Source organism: Lepisosteus oculatus, chromosome 9, assembly GCF_040954835.1.
Source record: "Lepisosteus oculatus isolate fLepOcu1 chromosome 9, fLepOcu1.hap2, whole genome shotgun sequence".
NCBI lineage: Eukaryota > Metazoa > Chordata > Actinopteri > Semionotiformes > Lepisosteidae > Lepisosteus > Lepisosteus oculatus.
Genome location: NC_090704.1, coordinates 34,443,645 through 34,465,727, shown reverse-complemented (window position 1 = coordinate 34,465,727; position 22,083 = coordinate 34,443,645). Strand labels below are relative to the sequence as shown.

At 36.1% G+C, this 22,083-nt stretch overlaps 1 protein-coding gene across 2 annotated transcripts in view; it reads right to left on the bottom strand.

Moving 5' to 3' along the window:
* The window catches only part of ca10a (carbonic anhydrase Xa), a 234,415-nt gene that overhangs the window by 199,932 nt on the left and 12,400 nt on the right, over positions 1-22,083 (bottom strand). For both annotated transcript variants that reach the window (XM_015355921.2, XM_015355922.1), the window contains exon 3: positions 104-178. In XM_015355921.2, the coding sequence (XP_015211407.1) occupies positions 104-178 (75 nt within the window). The remainder of the gene's footprint in view (positions 1-103; positions 179-22,083) is intronic.

The following is a 22,083-nucleotide window of genomic DNA, read 5'->3' as shown; positions in this document are numbered from 1 at the left end:
CATAGTTCCTGACCTTTCCCCTCTCCAATATTATAGAAGAGTAATTTTGCCTTGTGTTTTCTTCTTATATCAGTAAGAAATGAGTAATGAAACTTTGCCATACCTGGAACGAAGCTCCCCTGGACAACCTCTTTGTATGCCCACCAGCCTTCATGGATTTTCGGTGAATTTTGCTGGGCTGAAAAACAAAAAGGAGAGTGGGGACACTTGAGATTAATACGCTTTGTCATTTTAAACAAAGTGGATCTGAAACCTGGATCCACACTGAATAACTGATTCACAGCACTTGGGTATGGTTTTCAACAAGGCATCTAGAAGCACAAATTGAAAACAAAGTTGCGAGCACCTTTTTCAGTCCCAGTAATAATATGGAAATAAGCTCTGTCATGTTGTGTCAGCTGTACAAGAAAGCAGAGATTCCAAAGGATTTGTACTTTATAATTGGGTGGCTAGGTATAGTTTCAGCTACAAAAGAAGGTTGTGACCTGGAATTACAGACAAGGCTTTCTAAGATATTGTGTTTTACACTGCAGCTGTTCATTGAATAATGACCAGAAAGGCCTAACAAGAAAGCTGAAGCTTGCCTGGTACTATTTTATAGAAAATAGAAATGATTTAACCTACTGCATGCTGCAAACAAACACTACCCAGATGAATTATTTCAATCTTTAATAAAAGGAAGCATAGAACAATGAAAGAAAGATTCAGCTCTATTTAAGACACAAGACACAGCCACAAACTCAACTAATTTCAACTGTGAATTTCAAACTATAATACATCTGAACTTCACTTAACAAAATCAAATATTGGAGAGTCTCCTCATTATTCAAAGATGTGCATTCAGAACTTCAAACTTCAAACAGAAGTAAAAATACAAAGAGAAATTTGAAAAAAAAATCAAAACTTGATTCCTTTTGATTCCTTGATTCCTCCTGGCATTTCTAAATGTACATTTACTGTAGCCTTGTCTTTGCATTATGAATTAAAACTGAGATTTAAAACATGATTTTTAATTTTCAGCATCTCATCTCTTTAAGACCAAAAGTAATCTCATATTATTCCCCAGGCAACCACTGTTTCTGTCTTTAATATTTGTTTTATATATACAGTAAGTGATAAATGAGTGTTAAGTGATTAGACATTAAAAAACTAAGAAAATAAGGCATGATGCAGAGGATTCTGGGCACTGCCACCCACCACTGCTGTAATGTTTCCTCTTCAATTGCTTAAATATAGATATAATTGCAATGAATGGAATGTGATGAGTAATATTGTATTTGGCCTGCTGTTAGTCTCATACAGTCAACTATGTCAAAGCCACAGCTACTGAAGCAATACCAGCAATAAGTCATATCGAGAGACTGAATAAGGATTCCTTCCTTCAAATCTCAACTAATGCCAGCAGATCATTACAAATTACCTTGCTCATCTTCAAAACATTACTCAACAGTGATTTAAATGGCTAAATACAATGTGTGACCTATATACAGCATAATGTAAGAGATGGTTTTGCCGACAACTATAACTTACTTGTTAACTCTGCATTCAGATCACATTGGGACATTTCTGCAGTGAAATGTCTGCCGCACAACCTGTACTTATTCGCTCGTACATCGCAATACATTAGTTATTACATTGACTAGAGAGCAGGAAGAGCCACTTCATGTCTCAATTTACATGAACTCTCAATCACAGCCTTGCCCATTATCAGATGTTTGCTACAACATGCTGCCCATACACTACTTTCACAAAGTTCACAATTTTGCTTAACTTGGAATTTGTCAAATTTAGCTATAGCGTCAATTAATTTATTTTATACCAAGATTCGATAACTGATCTGAGAAATTGGGACTGCAATGTCCCTTTATTCAGCATGGGTACATTATATCTGACCAGGTTAGGTCCAGTGTTAGTTAAGTATAAAACATTCTAAAACAAATTTAAGCTTTAATGAACAATACTGGATCTTGTTTTATATTCAAGACAGTACTTATAAATAGACATCCATCCATCTTCTAACTGCTTCTTTTGGTTCAGGGTCCTTGTGGTGCCTATCTCTACATTTTATTTGCAAAATCCAAACTGCTATTATAAGATATTTAGCATAATATATACCCAAGAAGCTATTGCTTCTAATGTTATTATTTGTATTACTGGAGCACTCATATTTATTGTACATTGCCTCAAACTTTAAGTCATCACACACAAATGTTGTTAGCTGAGCATCCATCAATCCATTTTCTAACCACTATATCCTAGACAGGGTCACAGGGGAGCTGAAGCCTATCCCGGCAGTCAACAGGCGCAAGGTAGAATACATCTTGGACAGGATGCTAGTCCATCACAGGGCACACACTGACACATTCACGCACAGAGTCGCATCAGAACCATTTTCCCAAAAGCCAATTAAACTACCAGTATGTGTTTGGACTGTGAGGGAAACTGGAGCAGCTGGAGGAAATCCATGAGAACATTGGGAAACCATTCAGGCTCCACGCAGATAACATCCCAGGTCCACAATCCCAATATTTTTCCAAGATCAATTTCCACAACTATCTACTAACCATATGACAAAAAAAAATAAACAGACTTTTGGAAAATTAAATATTTATTGAATGGTATAAAGTTTTAAGTATAACTCACTGTGTATTATATATTTAACGCATTGAGAATATTATTTAGTATTTAGAAACAGTAGTTGCCTATCGTTATCTTACTACTGCTTCTGTTTCAGTTTTAAAATATCATTCCTCTATATACTGTAGGAAGGTATATGTGAAAGTGATCTATACTGTAATTCCATCTTAGTTCACTAAGCACCTTAGTTCATAGGTCTTTTGAACCCCTTCAATTGACTCTTATTCATTTTACACAACCAGGCACTGGAGTACTCGATTAACTCTGTGTCTGCCATTTTTTCAGGCTTGACATTATTCAAGTTACTCACTACAGTACATCTGAGCTCTTCACTCCCACTCTACACCACTCAAAGCTCCAGATCTTCACTACTGATCCAGCTTGGCCAAGCATGGTACTCTCTAACAAACACATGAACATGTACAGTACATCAACTGGTTGAAGATGTTTGTAAAGGTAACATACAGGGAGTACTCAGGACTCATCCTGTGCCATCTAAACTCTTCTCATTCTCTCATGTGTAGGGTGAACCCCACTCCTCCAGGTACTAATGCTTTTTGTATTTCTGTTCCAGCTGGCCAACCCTGTTTCTCAAATCATCTCCATTAGGCCTGGCAAACGTTCAGGACTGCTGGGCTGTGTGGTAGTTCATTTGATGCCTTTCAGTACAGCCCACACTGTATTTTCTCAAGCCTCCCTAGCTCACTGAGGACCAAATTTCTGTAAGTCAGCACAATCCATTACTAGAAAGATCCTTCACACTGGTGTTAACATTCTCTCATTCTGCAGGTTTCCCAATTAACAGGCAGTCATCTTGGCTCAAGGCCAAACCACTGGGACTGAGTTATGAGCCAAGATGGTGGCTATCTCACAAAGCAAGCTCTCACCAAATAACAAAAAATAATATGGTTAACACAGAGATAAATCGCAGAATATGTAAATGTCTCTATTAGGAAAGGGAAAACAACTTCAACTTTGTTCATCTACAAAGAGCCAGCAGGAGTAAAAGAGCAAAAAACAGGTGCTTTTTTCTGTTGTACAAAAAAACTATCAAGATCATTGCCTTTCACACAGACTGCAATTGTTTGCATTGAACAGCATCAGCAGACTGCTGAATTGCAATTTTGCACATTGAAAGAGGAAAATGCAAAACATTACATTGTTTCCTCCTGATCTCTTTAATAAAATCCCTGATGAATCACAATTATTTATTTCTGTCAGTGATAAATTACCTCCCCTTGACTTTTTGCATACAGCTTCACTTATGTGTTTTAATGGAGGCTAGGGACAGCATCTATATTAAGGTATTAAGAATGAACATCATAGTAACAAATGAATGCTTGTCTGTTACTGCTTTAAAATTGAGGCCATGCATTTGTCCATGTAAAAGCTTGTACTCTTGATTAGATAATGATAGTACTGGAGCACTGTTTTATGATCCATGCAAATTATCTTAAACCCTCATTTTGCTGATTCTTATTTCTGAGTTTCCAGCTTCACTGGTTACTCTATATGCTAAAATGGTGTACAGCATCATCACTATTGCCCTTACACAGTCTGTAAGAGTCCCTCCATTCCACTAACCCACAGTGGGTCATCGGGCCAGAGCTCATCCTTGCTTTTATAGCAGTGGATGGGATGTGGATTACAGTCTAACAAATCTGGTCCCCACTTAGGCCAGTGGACTAGAGCCACTAGGTGGGTAAAGCATTTTCCTCATGGTACAATTGCAGTGTGCGCAGTGGTGACCTGAACCCACAATCTAGCAGTTATGAGTACAAAGCTTTGTTCATAAACGATGATGATTATTGTGATTATTATTTTGAAACAGTCTTCAAACATTGTATACTGAGAATGTTGAATGAATTCTTTTTGGCTGCAAAGCAAAAACAGAGCAAATGTTATTTAGTATTTACATGCCACGTATGTGCAGAGCTGGAGGATCAGCTTCCTTGTCTTCATGAGCAACACTTGTAATAACCTGTAATGAGTGCTGGGATTGTGGCAATGATGCACTAATCTATATTCAATCCAGAATTACAGCCCACCTCATATATAATTATTTGGGAGTTATGAAAATGGTGAATAACAGGAAATGACTGAGTTTAGTCAATCAATAAAACAAATAATCAAAACCCCCTACTTATAAGGATCACACCAAGAATATAATATAAGTGAGCTGTTGATAAAGTTAGAGGCACATTAATTCACTGGTACAGTTTTGGTGAAAAGAGTAATAATTCAGGTACACTTGGTGACAGTAACAATTAACAGTGACACTACACACATTATACTACACTCAACATAAGCATACTACACACTAGTTGTCTATTTACAGTAAATAGAGGTGTCCCTTGAAGTATATAACTCTTAATGCATACAAAGGCCTCAATAATAGATAAGCTCCCTACTTAACTAAATACAATACAACCTACAGTTAAATTTCTTTCTCTGTAAACCTGGATGGTAAATAATAAATGGGAGCCAACCTCCTATTCTAAAATGCACCCACTAAGAAGGAAAGTCTGTTTAAACCAATGGATTCCTTACTGAGGAAATCCCTAAACCTGCAGACTAGCAGACGATCTTAAACAAGGACCTCCCAGTTGACACACCCTTCAAGTTCTCTCCTCCCGTCTTCCTCTTTCCTTGTGGTCTCTCCTTTTCATTATGGTGTTTGTTCTCCTTGTTAATTCCTCTGTCTTTTATCCTACACTTTTGATACTTTCAATCATTTACCCAACCTCCATCGTCACCTGCATCAGCCTGAAACCATTTATTATTATCTTTATTAAAAATAATCTTACAAGAGTCATTTGAACAATTATTCCTTCGCTATAAATACTATAAATGTAATATGCTTCCCTAGATGTAAAATGCAGGAGTAAATTATTTTCTTTTCTACAGCAATCAATTTCATTTCAATTTCTCAATTAGTGATGAAAACATGCTGATGAAAAAAATGGGGTTGTAACTCTGACATTAAAAATTAAAAATAGTTGATACAAAAGACACATTCAAAAGTAAATACTATTATGACACTAAATGTTTCAAATTGGGTTAGAACTGTCTTGTTTGTGAAACAAATTAAATACATTAGGCTAAAAAGAAAATATGGTCCTTAAACCATCTTACACTGGAAGAAAATAGTAAAACTGAATAATTATACATCCACTATTTCTTTGTTCCCAGCACAGTGAGGCAGCAGAAAAATTAACAAGACAGCAAATTTAAAAGACTTATTTACAAACATTAAGAAAAATACCAAACACACAATGTTTACTACTATTACTTACAATTATTTATGAATACTGTAAGTACCTAGGTAATAGCCTTTTAGAGTAAGGAGTAAAGAGCTCTCCACCCGATAAACAAGGCACAAATACAGTACAGGAAAAGAGGAACACAGGACAAAATCACTCTCTAAGAGGATGCTGACCAAAGGTAAATAAAAACTTAAAACACAAGAAATATTTAATTTTCCTGACAGATACTACAGAAAGAAAATACAATTTCCCACAACTATAAGACAACAGTCCTGTTTCTAATGTTTGGCCTGTTCAGTGCTCAGATGACTTTGATTTCTGGTGTGTGGCCTGCCAAAGGAAGAACCCACTTATAATGCAGTTTCTTTGGCTGGAGAATTTTAGAGCTCTGTCCTTTCTTTGTTTTTCTGTTTTCTTTTCTGCTGGAGAGTATATTGGGTCTTATACCATATCAAGGCCAGTATTTTTCTTAATACCCCCCTCCCAAGTTTCCCATATGGGTTCACCAAATATTTTCCCCAAACATTGTTTGATCATTTTTAAATGTTAATACAATGAATAGGCCACATGGTCTCTAGCCATTGCAGCAGCCTCAATTGACAATATGAGGGGCAGATGTGGCACTCCAATCAGTCTAAACACATCACTCCAAAGAATGTATATTCTCTTTCCTAAAAGATAAGAAATACTGATAAATTTGGTAAAACAGACAATCCAGGTGATGTCAGAGTAATCAAGTATTTCAATACAAATTCAGTGCAGTGTCAAAGATTATGCTAACACACATACATATGGAATATTGAAATAAAGTCAATATACAGTAACTTACAGTATACAGCAGTAAGGAGTTTAAAGTACAGTTGTTTTAAAACTAAAAAAAAAGACTTTTGAATACAAAGATATGAACGTCCATATTGTTTTCAAATTGAAGCTCATCATTTTGCTAAGGAAGTATCTGGTTTCATTTTATACCACAGTTATTATACACAGCATTATGTTGAAAGGTTATCTGAGGTAAAAAGTAATCTAACAATTACAGCTTTATCTTGCCTGAGAATTCATGTGATAAAAGTTATATATACTATATATAACAGCTGGTGCTGCTTTTACATACTGTACCAAACAGTGATATAAAAAGAACAAAAGAATGTTACCTTAGTAACTGCACTAAATTAAGTTAGAGTAAGATAGAGTAACAAAAATAGCATAGACTCAGAACAGAAAACTCTTTACATAATATAAATTTGTTGAATGGCTTCACTGAATATCATGTTTCATCATATTCTAGATTATAGACTTTAGCTGTAAAAACAGTATTTCTAACATATGTTTTTGTAAGATTTCTGCCGCACAGGAGAGTGGGGGTAAGCACTTTACGTGTATGAACCAAGGAAATGCAATGGAATCTACCTTTTTTTCTTTGAAGCCCATGTCACGGGCTTTTGAATAAACTTACAGTAAAGAAGGATATTTATTTTTAAATTAACTGTATGAATTTTGAAAACACGCCTTGATATTCCACAGATGTTATCAGAGGAACGTTAAAAGGAACCTCCCATGCATGATTTCAATTTAAGACGGCACACAGTTCTTTTTCAGGAAAGGCGATACAATTTTCAAAGAATGTTAATTTTATTTTTATTTTGCCATGAGACATGTGACTGCTGAAATTAAAGAATAGGAGAGAAAGATGAAAGTTGGACCTGCACCATTACAGCAAAACAGTATTAATTACTTACTGTATCACAGCAGCATAGCTTCTTGAAATGTATTTTAGGAGTGCTAAGGGAACTGATCTCATACAGTTCAGCACCATGGACAGCCCCTTACAAAAATTATTGTACTGTACTGCAACCTTGTTTTGACATCAGTTGATTCTGCTACTGAAACGATAAAACCTGATAGCTAATAACTAGCTGAAACTCAAAGCTCATCCCAACCAATCTCAACCTGTCATTTAGAAAAGCTAGAATACTAGTCATTCTGAAGTTAGAAATTGCAGTTACCTACCAGTCCAGTTGTTAAGTGTTCTATAAATTTCAGTGGCAAGTATGTGAACTATTCATTTCCAATTTCAAACTGGCTAAAGTTCTTGAACACAAATTGCAGAGGTCAAAGGGCAAAAATACCAAAAGACTCAATCACAATGTTGGAGTATTTATTAAACAACCAAAACCAATGTTCCCATTCCTTCTCATAAAGCCTCAGCACAAGAGCCACATAACTCTTAAGTAGAAACAAATAGTTGCTAAATACTGTGGTTATCATCTAGCATTAATGTATAGTTTAACACTTTTTCTCAACAACCATTTGACAAACACTACTTCCACAGGTCTACTTGTCTGAGAACATATCTCAGATAAATGTAGCAAAGTGCATTTAAGAAGCAATAACAATTTATTACCCAGATACTCTCAGTGGTATTATGAGTAATAAGATAGCAAGCTTTAAAGAAAGCTCTCAGATGTCTTTTTAAAAGATACAGACTTACAAAGCTACAGTGGCTAAAATATGAAAGTAAACATATCACAGAGACAATTTCCCTTGTCTACACAAGGATGAAATTCATCATTCTTAAACTCTAGGGTGTGATCAAAGCAATTCAAGTTAAAAACACTTGCATTGTTTCGTCTTCTTAGTTTACCTGCCTCACTCCTGACACCCTTAGAAATTAGCCATCATAATGAACAATTTAGTGCATTACAAAAGCAGCTCAGAGGTTACAATTCGGGATGCATCACAACAGAATTTTAAGGTTTGTTATTATTATGAATGACCCAACCACCGACTGATAGAGGTCATTGGGTTGGCATTCTGTAATATAAATCTGCATTTATATAGCACTTTCCAGCCCAAAGGATGTCAAAATGCTTCACATACTGTATAGGAAGAGATGCACTTTAACCACCTCAAAAAGGCAAAATCCACACAGATGATGTATAGTATCCATAATACACTAGTTTGTCTACAACTAATAATAATTAATAATCGCTTATACTTATAAAGTGCTGTTTTGGACATTCTACTCAAAGCACTTTACAGGTAATGGGAACTCCCCTCCACCACCACCAATATGCAGCATCCACCAGGATGATGCAACGGCAGCCATAGTGCATCAGTATGCTCACCACACATCAGCTATTAGCGTGGAGGAGAACAGAGTGATGAAGCCAATTCACAGATGGGGATTATTAGGAGGCCATGATTGGTAAGGTCCAATAGGAAATTTGGCCAGGACACTGGGGTAATACCCCTACTCTTTTTCAGTAACCTGATGATTTTTATTGACCACAGAGAGTCAGGACATTTGTTTTACATCTCATCAGAAGGTCAGTGCCTTTATACAGTACAGTGCCCCCATAACTATACTGGGGCATTAGGACCCAAACAGACCACAGAGTGAGAATCCCCTACTGGCCTCTCCAATACCTCTTCCAGCAGGAAGTCTTTTTTAGGAAGTCTCTCATCCAAGTTCTGACCAGGCTCAAACCTGATTAGTTTCAGTTGGTTGCCAGGTGTGAGCTGCATGGTGATATGACAGCTGGATACTGCACAGCAGATCAGGTGAAGTAGCGAGACATTCACCTTTCAATTACATTGAATTAAATGGAAAATTCAGGCAGGATAGATGGTTCAAGCATTAAGTGAAATTAGCCAGGACACCATGGTTAACACTAATACTTTTACTAAAAGTGCCATACCATTTTAATGACAAAAGTAACCAATACCTTAGTTTAATGTTTTATCTGAAGAACAATGCCTCCTACCACCAGTCACACTACTCATCATCCTGGGACACTGGTTTGGAAAACTCTGGTCAAAAGGAAAGAGGTACTTGTCTACAACCACCACTTGCAATAGTAAACTGGATTTCCCTAGTGCTCTGAAATGATGACTATGCTGCTGCACTTTGAGGGATTTGAAAAGAGAAGAGGTCAGATGAAGATCAAAACAGTGATAGTGCATGAAGCTTGATTTCTAATAAAAGATAGAAAAAGGCTGCCACATGTACTTAAAATATATTTTAGCTTGTGTTTTATTTAATTAACATAATGGATCCATTCCAATGTGACTTGCAGAAGCTCCTTAACATTGAGTAGTGCAGACCAGTACAGTACTGTATATCAGTAAAGAGAATGGAGTCACGTAACTTGTAACACAACACCACGAGTCATCAAAAATTTAGGAAAGTTAGGAAAACACTGTCCCTGCAGTTCACCAACAGCTGTGGCTCAGCAAAGTATGTTTCACTGTATCAGCAAAAATTGATACTTAAGTCTAAGAATCAAAAACATTTATAACATCATGAACAATTCCAGCTGCTCCAATGTGACCTGGATTTCAGAAGCAATAGCTGTTGTGTGACATGCATCTTGAGTTTCCTGATTCTTCAAAACTTATGTATTCATTAACAGTGTGTTGTATTGTGCACACAACAATGAAAACCATGGTGATTGCAAATTGTAAAGAACTAATCTTCCGAGATTTACGGGTGTACAAAAGAAATATAGTCACATTTTTAACAAGCCTGATGTTTCACAAAGTCACTGGAAATGTGAAAAAAACCAAGAAACCAAGAATCATATGTTTTTACTATGAAACAGAGCATACTGTCAAAATGAAAACATGATTACAAATAATGATACATTAGTATCTGGTATGACCTCCTTGTGTAGTAAGACAATCTTAGCAACACTGACATACAGATCTGATCAGCCCAGTTCAAATGACTGTGGGATGTTCTACTACTCTTACTGTACAGCGATAGTAAAAGTGGCTATTTCCAGTTGTATTCTATTTATGACATTGACAATCTGGTGCCATACAGTATATGATGTATTAGAGGAAGTGATGCCATTGTAATGTTATCACTATGTGGCCTTACATTGCTTTCCTGGAAATTTGGTAATCCTGGACTGGGCTGCAATGACAGAACACCTGCACCTAGACTATTTTTCTATTAAAGAAGATTCCTCATCAATATATTTAAACTCCCCTACAATTAGTTTTGAAAAAACCCGACAGTCAGCATAACTCCCAAGACATCATCTCCGCATGTCTGTTTTTTAAGGGCAAAATACTGTAGCATTGACTGTTGAATAAAATACTCCACTATCCCTGCAACCAACGTAAATGTTCTCTGGCTCACAGTAGATTATGCTGTCAACTGTGTCTCAGCTGTCAACATTACTCCTGAATGATCTCTAAGAATACAGGTTTAATGTAGTTTTGATGGGCAAGAGTCATTCTACTGAAAAGTTAGTATTTTAAAGTCATTATCCTAATGCATGGGTTATTTCTTTTTATTTCTTGTTCTGTAGTCAGCACAGTCTGAAAATTCTTAAATAGCTAAAATGAATCTGATAGTCCTGGGATGGCATGATGAGCCTCTGCCTTGCAGGACACAGTCTGTCCGTTACAGCGTTGGATTCCTGGTTTGTCTGGACTATTCAGCTCATTGATTTGTTTTAGAATTGCCAATTATTTTTGTTCTAAACCTTGCCAATTAGGAACAGCCAGTTGTGTGCTTTTCACATCTTGACTCACAAATACAGAACCTGTGACTGCACACGGGAGAGAATGAGTGCTGACATTCTTCTCCAACCCACTCACCATCAAACCATTTGTTTGTTAACGTGTCACAAGTAACAGGTGTTTTAGGATCAGATGGAGGAGAGGTCCCTCAGCATTGCATTGCAAGATTGCAAGTCCCAAGGAGGCTCAGAAAATGTGTCGGAGAGAGCCAAGAGAGCCCTGTCCAACTACTGGTAGCCCCCTGCCCTTGATACTGCTTAGCCAATTGTGCACTGCATCTTGGGGAATCCCCTTTACCATTGGAAAGTGATGAAGTGACATGATCCAGGCTCAAATCCACTGCTGGGATCACAGAGCTCAATCTGCCTCTGGGCTAGAGTGCCTTTGTCAGTTGAGCCATGCAGGAGGCCAGCAGTTGACTGTAGAAAAACATCCGATTCTTTAGGCAATTCCTCTCACAGACAGACTGTCTTCAATCATTAAGATTGCCACTACTCAGTTAGAATTTTGTCTGAAATACCAAACATGATATTACCTTACTTTACAGGTATTTTGTTACCTTATGGGATGATTCTAATTTTAAAATGTGAAAAATAATAAAATTGTAAATAATGTTTCCAATTTTAATACCCGATATGAAATACCTTAACTGAACCAAAGAAATTCTTCAAACTAGAAATGAATTCGAATTAAATATAATTTAAAATTCTCAATATCCATGAAATAGTTTTGCACCAGACAAAAAAAATGCCAGAGAAAACATCACAGAAAAGCATAGAACATTAGATTACAATAAAGAAAATTAAAGCAGTTGACTAAAACCCATTTCCTGTACATTACCTTGTCTGGATAATATTGACAAAGTTAATTTAATGATAACTTTGCATTCATTGATATGATACACTTTAAGCATATGGGGATATCCAATATCATACCCTCCTTCTCCTCTAAAACTGAGAGAGGAAACTTCGATAATGGATAAGTTCATAGCAAAGTTGGGCACTCTTTAGACTTTGACCATATAAATATGACCTGTCACTAACTTTTGACAGGCATTTTATTGTAGTGTTGTTTTTTGCAAATCCAGTGACTTTACCACCGTATTTTCAAACTGTCCATCACTCTGTGTTTTGATGTCCCAGAGCAGTATTTATTCAGGATTTGGAGCTGATCACAGCATTTTTTAAATATCATTCACCAATATAGGCTTTCAACAAAAAAGGAAGATAAGGGTGGGTGCTACTGAGCTGATAGATGTATAGCCTTTCACACCTTGAAGTTTTCAATAAGCATTTTTTTAAAATGTCTCAGTACATAATAGAGTGATGCAGGTCCCTTTGAAGCCATCACATACAGAATGCTTTCTCAAAAGTATTGAGACAGCAAAAAAAGTGCCCTGCCAAAACATTTGAAAATTGGTGTTTTATAGCTTTTCAGTTTTAAAGTGGAGTCAGTCGACTTGCTGAAGTAGGTTAAATACACAAGTGATTCCAAAAGAATCTCTTCTGTTATGCCTCCTGTCCCATGGCAGAAAGCTTGTTTGATGAAAAAAAATCCAATTCAGATTTCACCTGAAAGAGAAACAAATTGCTTTTCTCTTTCGCTTACTGGGAAGCATAAAGTTGACCAGACTTGGCCAGTAAATACAAATGTTCAATCAGACAAGTTTCTATATTAACCAGAGAGTAATAAAGAGTAATGAATGATATCTAATGGCTCACAAAGTTTTCAAGTTTTAAAACCTTTAGAAAATTCCACACTAAAATGTACTAAAGAATTAGATGAGAGTTATATATTCCTTAGGACTAAGATGCCTAGCCATGTTGTTGTATTGATTCCTCAGGGACCTTCAAGAAATGTTCAAGATCAATAAGGTAGTTACAAGCTGATGAGCAAAATTCTTTTTTTTTAGCCTTAAGCTATGTTCACATAAAATGTATGGTGATTTTATCAAATAAACCTGTTTCTTTTCTGGAGTGGATACCAGTTTTAACATAAATTACTACTGGCTTACTAATCAAATTACCACAGTGAGATAATGTCTACTATTTTAGCCAAATCATGGTTGATCAACAGTTGGTAGAACAGAAAATTAAAGTCTTTTACTCTTGTTAATAGGATGTTAATATACCAATCATAAATCCTTAAGTCTAAAAAAAAATTTAAAAATAATGCTTATTAAAATAGCCTTTGCCATTATGATGTTTGCAAAGCCCCTCCATTTCAGGGCAATAATTACAACTTACTATGGAACATAAATGATTATATACAGAACAGCAATCATTTAAACTTTAAAACATACTATGGAAAAAATGCCCTGCCATACAATGGATTAGAGAAGGCTGTTTACTATAAAGGAGATGCATCATACACTTTAAGCCAATACAGAAAATAAATTCAGTAATTCTTACGATCAAAAGCCAACAAAGCGATTAATATATATCAAAATGGCTCAGTAATACTGCAGCACACCCAAGCGCAGTTAAAGAGAAAGAAATGAAAATGCAATCCATAAATGAAACTTGACCTTGTCGACAGCTGTGCTTAGTGACTTATGAGATGATTATCTCTAACCCAGCACTCTTTGAGGCACAGGATAATGGATACAGCTGTATTTGTTGGTGCTGTGCGCCTTGTCTCATGAGGGCATTTTCAATCAAGTCAGAATGTCCTGAATTGGTTTTCAATATAAAATACCTAGCCAATCTGCTATGTATGAGTGGTTGCTATAATATACTCTTACCTGTTAAGCTTTGACTCACCATGTGTTAGCATAAGTACTTCTGTTTTCAGCATTTCACGAGACTTGCAGTACAAAACATTTTTTAAACTTACCACCTAGGATCTTGCCACAAAAGCTCAGGAATAAATACAAATTCAAAATATATTTTGACTACTAAATTTTGTCAAGATATTTTCTTTTCAATACTGCATGCACTACTCTGGCAATAAATAGGCCTTTTTCCCTTGATTATGTCTAGGGAAAAATAAAAAATAATCCAACCTAAATAATAGCATTCATATGTTTGGCCATTAGCCCTTCGCGTTGAAGACTTCTGCTTTCATCCAGCAAAAAGATTTGATATTATTTCTAACGACTTTTAAAAAGTAAGTAATCCAAAACTGCTGGTTAAATATACTGTATTAAAAAAACATTTTACACAGGGATAAAAGATGTTTCTTATGTTTGATCTTCATATACCACATTACATCTTTGAAATCTTGATAAGTCTATTATAACACTCCAGAAAGTGGTTACCTTCTGAAGAGTCACATACACCAGTCTCATATTGTTCTGTGGCAGTTTAATTAGCAGCGTATGACCTACTGCAGTAGAAAGAGGGATGCAAATTATACAGGGTGGAATGAGCTCTCTGTGTGTGGAAAGGGCAATGAATGAAAAAAGGAATTAAAAAAACTTGTAAATGACCTATATGTCAAAAAAAGAAGTAATGTTTGTAAATTGCACAGAGAGGCTTTTTGCCAGAACACCTTTATGCCAGCCTCTGAAGTGTAGAATGTCATTAAGATGTGGATTCTCCTGTTAACAAGAAGAAATGGTGATGTACAGGGCAAACCAATAAATCATTCAGTGAGCAAATCAGAACAGGAGACAATACCCACCTATGGCGCTAAGGCGGCAAGAAAAAAAATTGCTTTCTGCACTTCTCTGTAAAAATAAAGTAGCAAATGGCTCTGCTTTAAACGATGCTCATACCCAGAGTTAGAAAAAAATGAAATGCAGACAACCACTACTTTATTTAAATAAATCAGTCTAATCAAACTGAATTAAACAGTTCACTGGTTCTGATTGGGCAAGGAAATTGGAGTACTTCCTTTCCACTTTTCTGGGTTTCTGTGTTTTTAGAACACATCAAAAATAAATCATTGAGTCTGTATTGCACTTTTCATCCCAAAGCATCCCAAAATGATCTACACATAGGATGGTTCCTCATCTACCACTGAAGTGCAATTCAGTAATTTGGTCCAATCCTTATGAACGCGAAAGAAAGACTAACCTAAATCCTCCTACATTTCTTTAAAAACTCCACGAACCACCTGGATGATGAGTAGTGGCCATTATGTGCCAGCAGCCCCATTACACGGCAGATGAGGTAGAGAAACGAGAAATTACTCGACCATTTGAATTATGGTGGATAATTTAGGGAGGCTATATTTGCAAACTGAAAGTTTAAACAGTCTGAAAGCCAGGGTTAAAATCCTCCTCTTATGAACAGTATCATGGGATCTTGAATGACTATGTAGTCAGACCTTGGATTAAAATCATCTGAAGGAACAAATCCTGCTTAGTTTCTGTGATCTGCTGTGCTCAGTCTACAGTGCGGTAACACTCAACTTTCAAATGTCATCCTTGACAATTCTCAGTGAAATTAACAATTTTATCGTGTTTTTTCTTGTCATACAGAGTATGCAAATTTAAAATGTACTTATTGTTTAACCTACCATGAAAGATTGCTTTTTCAGTTTTAATTATTCCACTAAAGATTATAGAAAGCAAGTTTATGCAAAGTTTTACTTTTTAACTCAAATTCCATAAGTTTCAAAAGTATTTTTAATAATGTCCTTTACTAGCCTGTAGAGAAACACCTTAAAAAGAATAAAGTCAAATCATTAAGGACTACTCCTTAAAATAGTTTTTAAAAAAAGTCTGTATGGATTCAGATGTGTAATTCCCAATTAAAAAAATATAAATCCATTCTGATATTTACAACTTTGATAGACGTGTCAATAACACCATTTAACATCTTTTTACAGTCAGAAAAATGGTCTATGCACAAAATAACACCTCTAAAACTGAATTAGGGGGAATTCTGCAAATATGGTACAGTATATGAATTCACTAATGAATTCACATGCTGTTAATGTGATAAACTACATGGAGACTGCTATCCTGTTCTCCACAAAATTAAACAACCCACATACATCTATTGAATTCTCAAATGTAAAGGACAGATTTTCACATTGGCATCATACAAAAACAACAGGGACCACATTAAAGAATTGGACAAGATCTGTGTGGAACTGACATTTATATTTAATACCAAGATATTTATATCTTCATGCATAGACCAGTACTGGGAAAAATAAATAAAAGTAGGTCAGCAAAAGTCTGTCACATTTTGGCTAATCTTCAACGACTTTCAACTAGATGTGCCAAGTACGATGAAAAAATATGGCCACTGTCACCTAAAATCACAATGAGTGGATTAAACGTGGAATAATCCTGAGAAAAACAGAGTAAAATGCACATACAGTAATGGGGTAATCAGCTGAAAGATTTACTCTATATTAGGTTATTACAAACTTAAAGCCCCCTGCACGGCCATTACAATTACCTTTGTATCTGGCACTACAGAATATGTTTAACCTGGGTCACAGAAAAGGGAATAAAGGGCTCTCAAGCGAATACCAAATATGTAAACATACAGTATCTCTGACAAGACATATGCTTGCAAGAACACACCAACAAATTTATGTAGCAGAACAGAGTTCTCCATAGGATAACAGAATTAGCTGCAAGGAATGCTCACTTATTACCTACTTGATCCCTGTAGGATGCTTCTACAGTATTTAAGCAGAGATAGATTGGGAGCCACTGAAAAAGTAAAAAGGTCACCTGTCCCTTTGTGGAACTCTTGCAGAGTCTGTGAAACACAGAAAAGTGGATTTCTCACATGAAAACATGTGGAAAACATGTGGTTGCTTTCAATAAGGGCATTGCCAACACCTCATATCATGATCTCATATGTGGCCAATTACTAATGGCTGCAGCTGTACTTAACCAGATCAACACCTTAGCCATGCATGTTTCCATTCGTCACATCATTTGTAAAGGATATAAGCAGTGAACATTTCGAACAACAAGAGAAAGAACATAATTCTGGTCAAAAGAATTTAATAAAATATTTTAAAAAGATAGAATACACAATATTTTATCAAAAAGCAAAACATTTTAAAAGCTCAAAGAGTTTGTACGCCATTTAAGTTTTCATTACAAAATACGACCCTCAGTTGGCTTGAACAATGCAACCAGGATATCTTCATGTACAGTGCCTTCCATCAGGTCTATCAATGGCAATATGGCATTCATCAGTGAACAAAACAATCAGCCACTCTTCTTGTCATCACAGTCTCAGACTTTCTCTGGCCAACAGAAGAGAGCTTCTTGCCTTTCAGCTGTCAAAATTATCCCTGGATGGCCCCTGAGCATGCAGAGCAAAAAAAAAATTTATGACATAGAGACCACCATCTATCATGACATAAAGATGGTGATGTACTGTACTATATAGTTATTTTTCAGATTTGTTTATCAAGATAAACTTAATTAAAAAAAAACATCTCACAATAGTAAACATTGTAACAAATTATCAAACTAACATTCAATCCAAACTTTCCAAATGAGTTGACTGTCCATTAGCAATCAGTGCGAGTCGATGATGGGGCCAGATTTGCACAATGAGAGAGTCCCTCCAAGCCCTACCACTTGCTTTTGTCCATTTCACTGTCCCGGTTCTGAAACTGCGGAGCAGGAGCTCAGGGAACGGGGATTTGCACTTTAGTCTCTGTACAGAGCCCACAGTCCTTTGCAGCGCTCCCTTGCTGTGGAAAAGCCCCATTTGGCGACATCGCATTTCACCCTCCTTCTGAGGTCCGCAAGTATCCTCTCCTCCAGCTCCCTCGCTCCCCACTCTGTGTTGTGCTGGATGAGAGTGCTCCTGGCATTCCACAGTCCCTGTTTTATCAGGGAAACCAGCAGCCAGAGAAAGTACTGTGTCCCTTTGTCCAGTACGATCGGTATTTTGCAGATACCAGGATTACGTTTTTCTGGAATTTCTTATGCTGCATGGAACAGTCGTATTGGTCCAGGGTGTGGTAATCTGCAGTCTTCCAGTATGTGGCAACTCCGTTTCTTACAGTATATTGTATTGCTGAATTATCAGTGTGCCTCAGTAAATATGTACATACAAGTTATGCTCCAGAGATGCGGCTTCTTTCACCGCTCCAGGAATCAGCCTTTAGGGTATATTTCACATATAAATATTCCTGTAATGTCTTTGAGATTAGGCTTTCTGCTCAGTTCAGCAATCTGTTTTAGGGTAATCCTGTATCCTTCCGGAGTAATATTCAAAGGAATATCAGTTCATTGAACAGCATTAGTACAAGCTGTTTTACACTCCATTCCAACATTACTGCATGATACGTTGGCTTGTCACAGCATAGGCATCACAAATCAAGAAGATCATGCTATCCTCTCAATTGGCTTTTTTAATAATTTAAGATTCTAATTAATCAACTTCTCTTACTCAGCTAAGTGCACATTGAAAAAAAAATAACTACAGATAAGATTCAAATGTAATTTCCTTACCTTAAAATTAAACATTTTGAAAAACATTTTTTGAAGCAGTCTGATTATTCAACAAATTCATATCATTCCATATTCTGAAAAACTGTTGTGGTGGTGTTGAATGTGTTTTATTTTAATACATAATTTTGCTGATGTCTTCATCCAATAACTATTAGTTCTTAAAATACAGAGTGGATGTGTGGACATTCTAAAATTCCAAATTCAATTGCAGAAGACCATCATGCAAAAATTTCTATAAATGTATATTGTACCTTGCAGAAGAATATGTGATGCATATTACAGTGTGTGAAAAGTCAATGGGGCACAAAATAAACAAAAACAACTGAACAGAAATAATATGACTTAAAATGATTAAAAACAATTTGAACTCCCAATAATATTTTTTACTTCAGAATACCTCATGTTCCAGGCTCTCAAGAGAACTGCAGTTCTTTGTAAGAAGTGATAATCCTGGAAAAGTGATAATAAATAGAATGTCACAGGAAAATCTCCATATGGTAAATTAATCAAAATATGTAGCACATTACAGAAATTGTTGTCATTTATCTTATGTGCATATATAACTAGTAAAAGGTAACCTACAGAAAATTAGTGGATTCACCACAGCTCTAAAGGAAGATGTCTTCATGCAAATTAGAGCCTGTCTTGTATTGAACATTAAAATGAAATTTCTAAATTAGCTCATTAGTCACTTTGGTAGGAAATACACAAAGTCAATTTGCATGTCAGAAGATGGTATGAACAATTTTCTCTCTATAACCAAGAGCAGCTCTTAAAGAATCTCCAAAATGACAAGCAGTATTAATTAATAAAGTTCTTGGAGTAAAACAAACTGAATATCACACATTAAGCAATGTCATTTTCCATTTAGTCAGTCGAACACACCAGAGTGCAGATGAGAAGTGGTGGAAAATTACTACATGGGAACATGGGGCAACTGTGTGTGCTAGCTAGGTCCCACTGACATTGTGCAGAATTTACACAATCTTTTCTAAGAACCTTACTATCTAGGAGATTTATTTTCAGTTGTAAAATGTTAAATACATATTGCTGTAAGCTACTTCAGGTTCTGATTAGAGAACACGTTGATATCAACATCTTTGTTTTTTACCGCCTATTGTGCTTTGCATCCTAGAGCTTTATGTATTCAGTTTTGTACTCAAATAATAAAGTCAGAACAAATTAAAATGGATTCTTGAAATGAAACAGGAAGAAAGTTAATGGGTAGGTGTCTGGCCTTAAAAGGTCAATAAGCAGACATCTGGCAAGCATGCTAACTCTTCCTAATTAAGCAAATGGTGGAGTCATGTTATTCAGAGCTCTGCTGGAATGAAAACAGAAGACAATGTGACACTTCAGAAGTGGATTTGAAGCCTAGGTGATGCAAGGCTTTGCAACAATACGAAGCATGTATTGTTGCTTTAAGTCTTAAAGATGGCTACAACACTGGAACTTGACTATAATGTAAACATTTCTGCAGTGGCCTGTAATGGTGAACAAATAAGTTATGGTCTGTCGCCTGATTCTTCTGTACAGAATTCACAACTATATAAGGGAAGCAGCGGTAAATAGTAGCAAGATCTAGCAACTCCAGTCCTCCATGTTCAGTGTTGCGTCATCACATACGTGCTATTGACACCTAAAATAAAACAGGTGATTCAATTTTTTATTCAAAAACAGAAATTAGATCAATTAAAAGCTGGAATAAAAACTATAGGATATTTGAAACTGGATGGGACTTGCCCATCTTTAATCCAAAACCCAAGGCTCAAACTCCATCTCAGGCATACCCCTATGCACTCCAACTGCATGCGAACAATAAGTTACAAATTTGTTACGCCAAAAACCCAGCCAACTTTAAGACTCTCGAGAGTCCACAGTAGCAACATCACCTTGACAGGTTTATAATAAATAATGAGCTTTGAAGCAACTGCTGTCTTGGCATAGCAGTACTTCTTCTGTGCAGCAGTCCAGAGCTCCAGGCCACACTTCCCCACTTAGAAAGCAGCTTCAAAGCAAAGCAATGTAATAAATTGGTGTTTCTGAAGCCTGATTCATCAATGGACTGTCTGGTATGGTACAACTGTAACTTGTTTTACTTGCTATCTTCCAGGTACTCTTAGAAGGCACTGTCACAGTTTTACAGAACAACTAGGTTAAGGAGAAGGTCTAGAAAGATACAGCAATATCAAAGTCACACATATTAATGTGTATACAACAAGGAAGAAATTAATTTTCAAAATTCAGTTATAATGTAAACCACCCTCTTAACAGATGCTCTTATACCATGGCCTGTCTTTTTCTGCCTGCTATCTTACCAGCTGAGGAAAACTTCATCTGATCTTTTTTTCTGCCTTCCTTGGATGCATATCTCTGTTGATGTGCATGATCCACTTCTTTCAGCATGCAGTTATTATAGCAGCTAAAAGCTAATATTCTTTAGTACCAGTAAAGAAATAGATAATAGACTCACATAGCATAGTATTTTGATCTATTTCAGAATCCAAGGTTCAGACTTTTATACAAACAAACATCTATGGCAGATCTGTGAACTTATTGTCTGAATGTCTAAAAGCTTTTCTGTCTTCTCCATACATTGAACACTGAACCTACAACAGAGCAGGAAACTATAACTTTAAGGAGTCTTATCCATTTCCATTTAGGAAAGTTTGGTTAACTTAAAAACAAGCAGAATATATTACATACTTGTTTCAAGCAAAGTACCATCCTCACCATGTAGTTCTGAAAAAAAATACTACTCTGTTTTAAGAGAAAATACAATATTTTTATTATTGATGGTAAGCAGAAAATGTGTGGATGTGTGGTTGTTATAACATTGCTCTATAGAATTTGAATGGAGATAAACTGAAAAGTGCAAAATTACAACAGTGTGGGATACTGTACAGTAAGTTCTCACTCTCCTGATGACGACAAAGGAACTCTGTCAAAACTAGCAAAACAAAATTCTGTTAGATGTGTACTCATCTCTAAGACCACTATACTCTTCAGTTTCATCTATACTGTAGATACCATATGCAGTCTGGGGTCCCAGAACTGAAGACATTACAGGCAATCATACAGTATGTCAACCCAAATAACATTCCAAATTAAATCAGCACAGAGATGTAATTTTTTTAATCAATTTTTATGAGGAATTACACATGAAGACACTTTCTAGGAGAAAGAAAGAAATACATTAAAAGATCAAAGTATTCTAAAATCGTAACGCAGTCTGACAAGATTAAAATCGCACTGTTC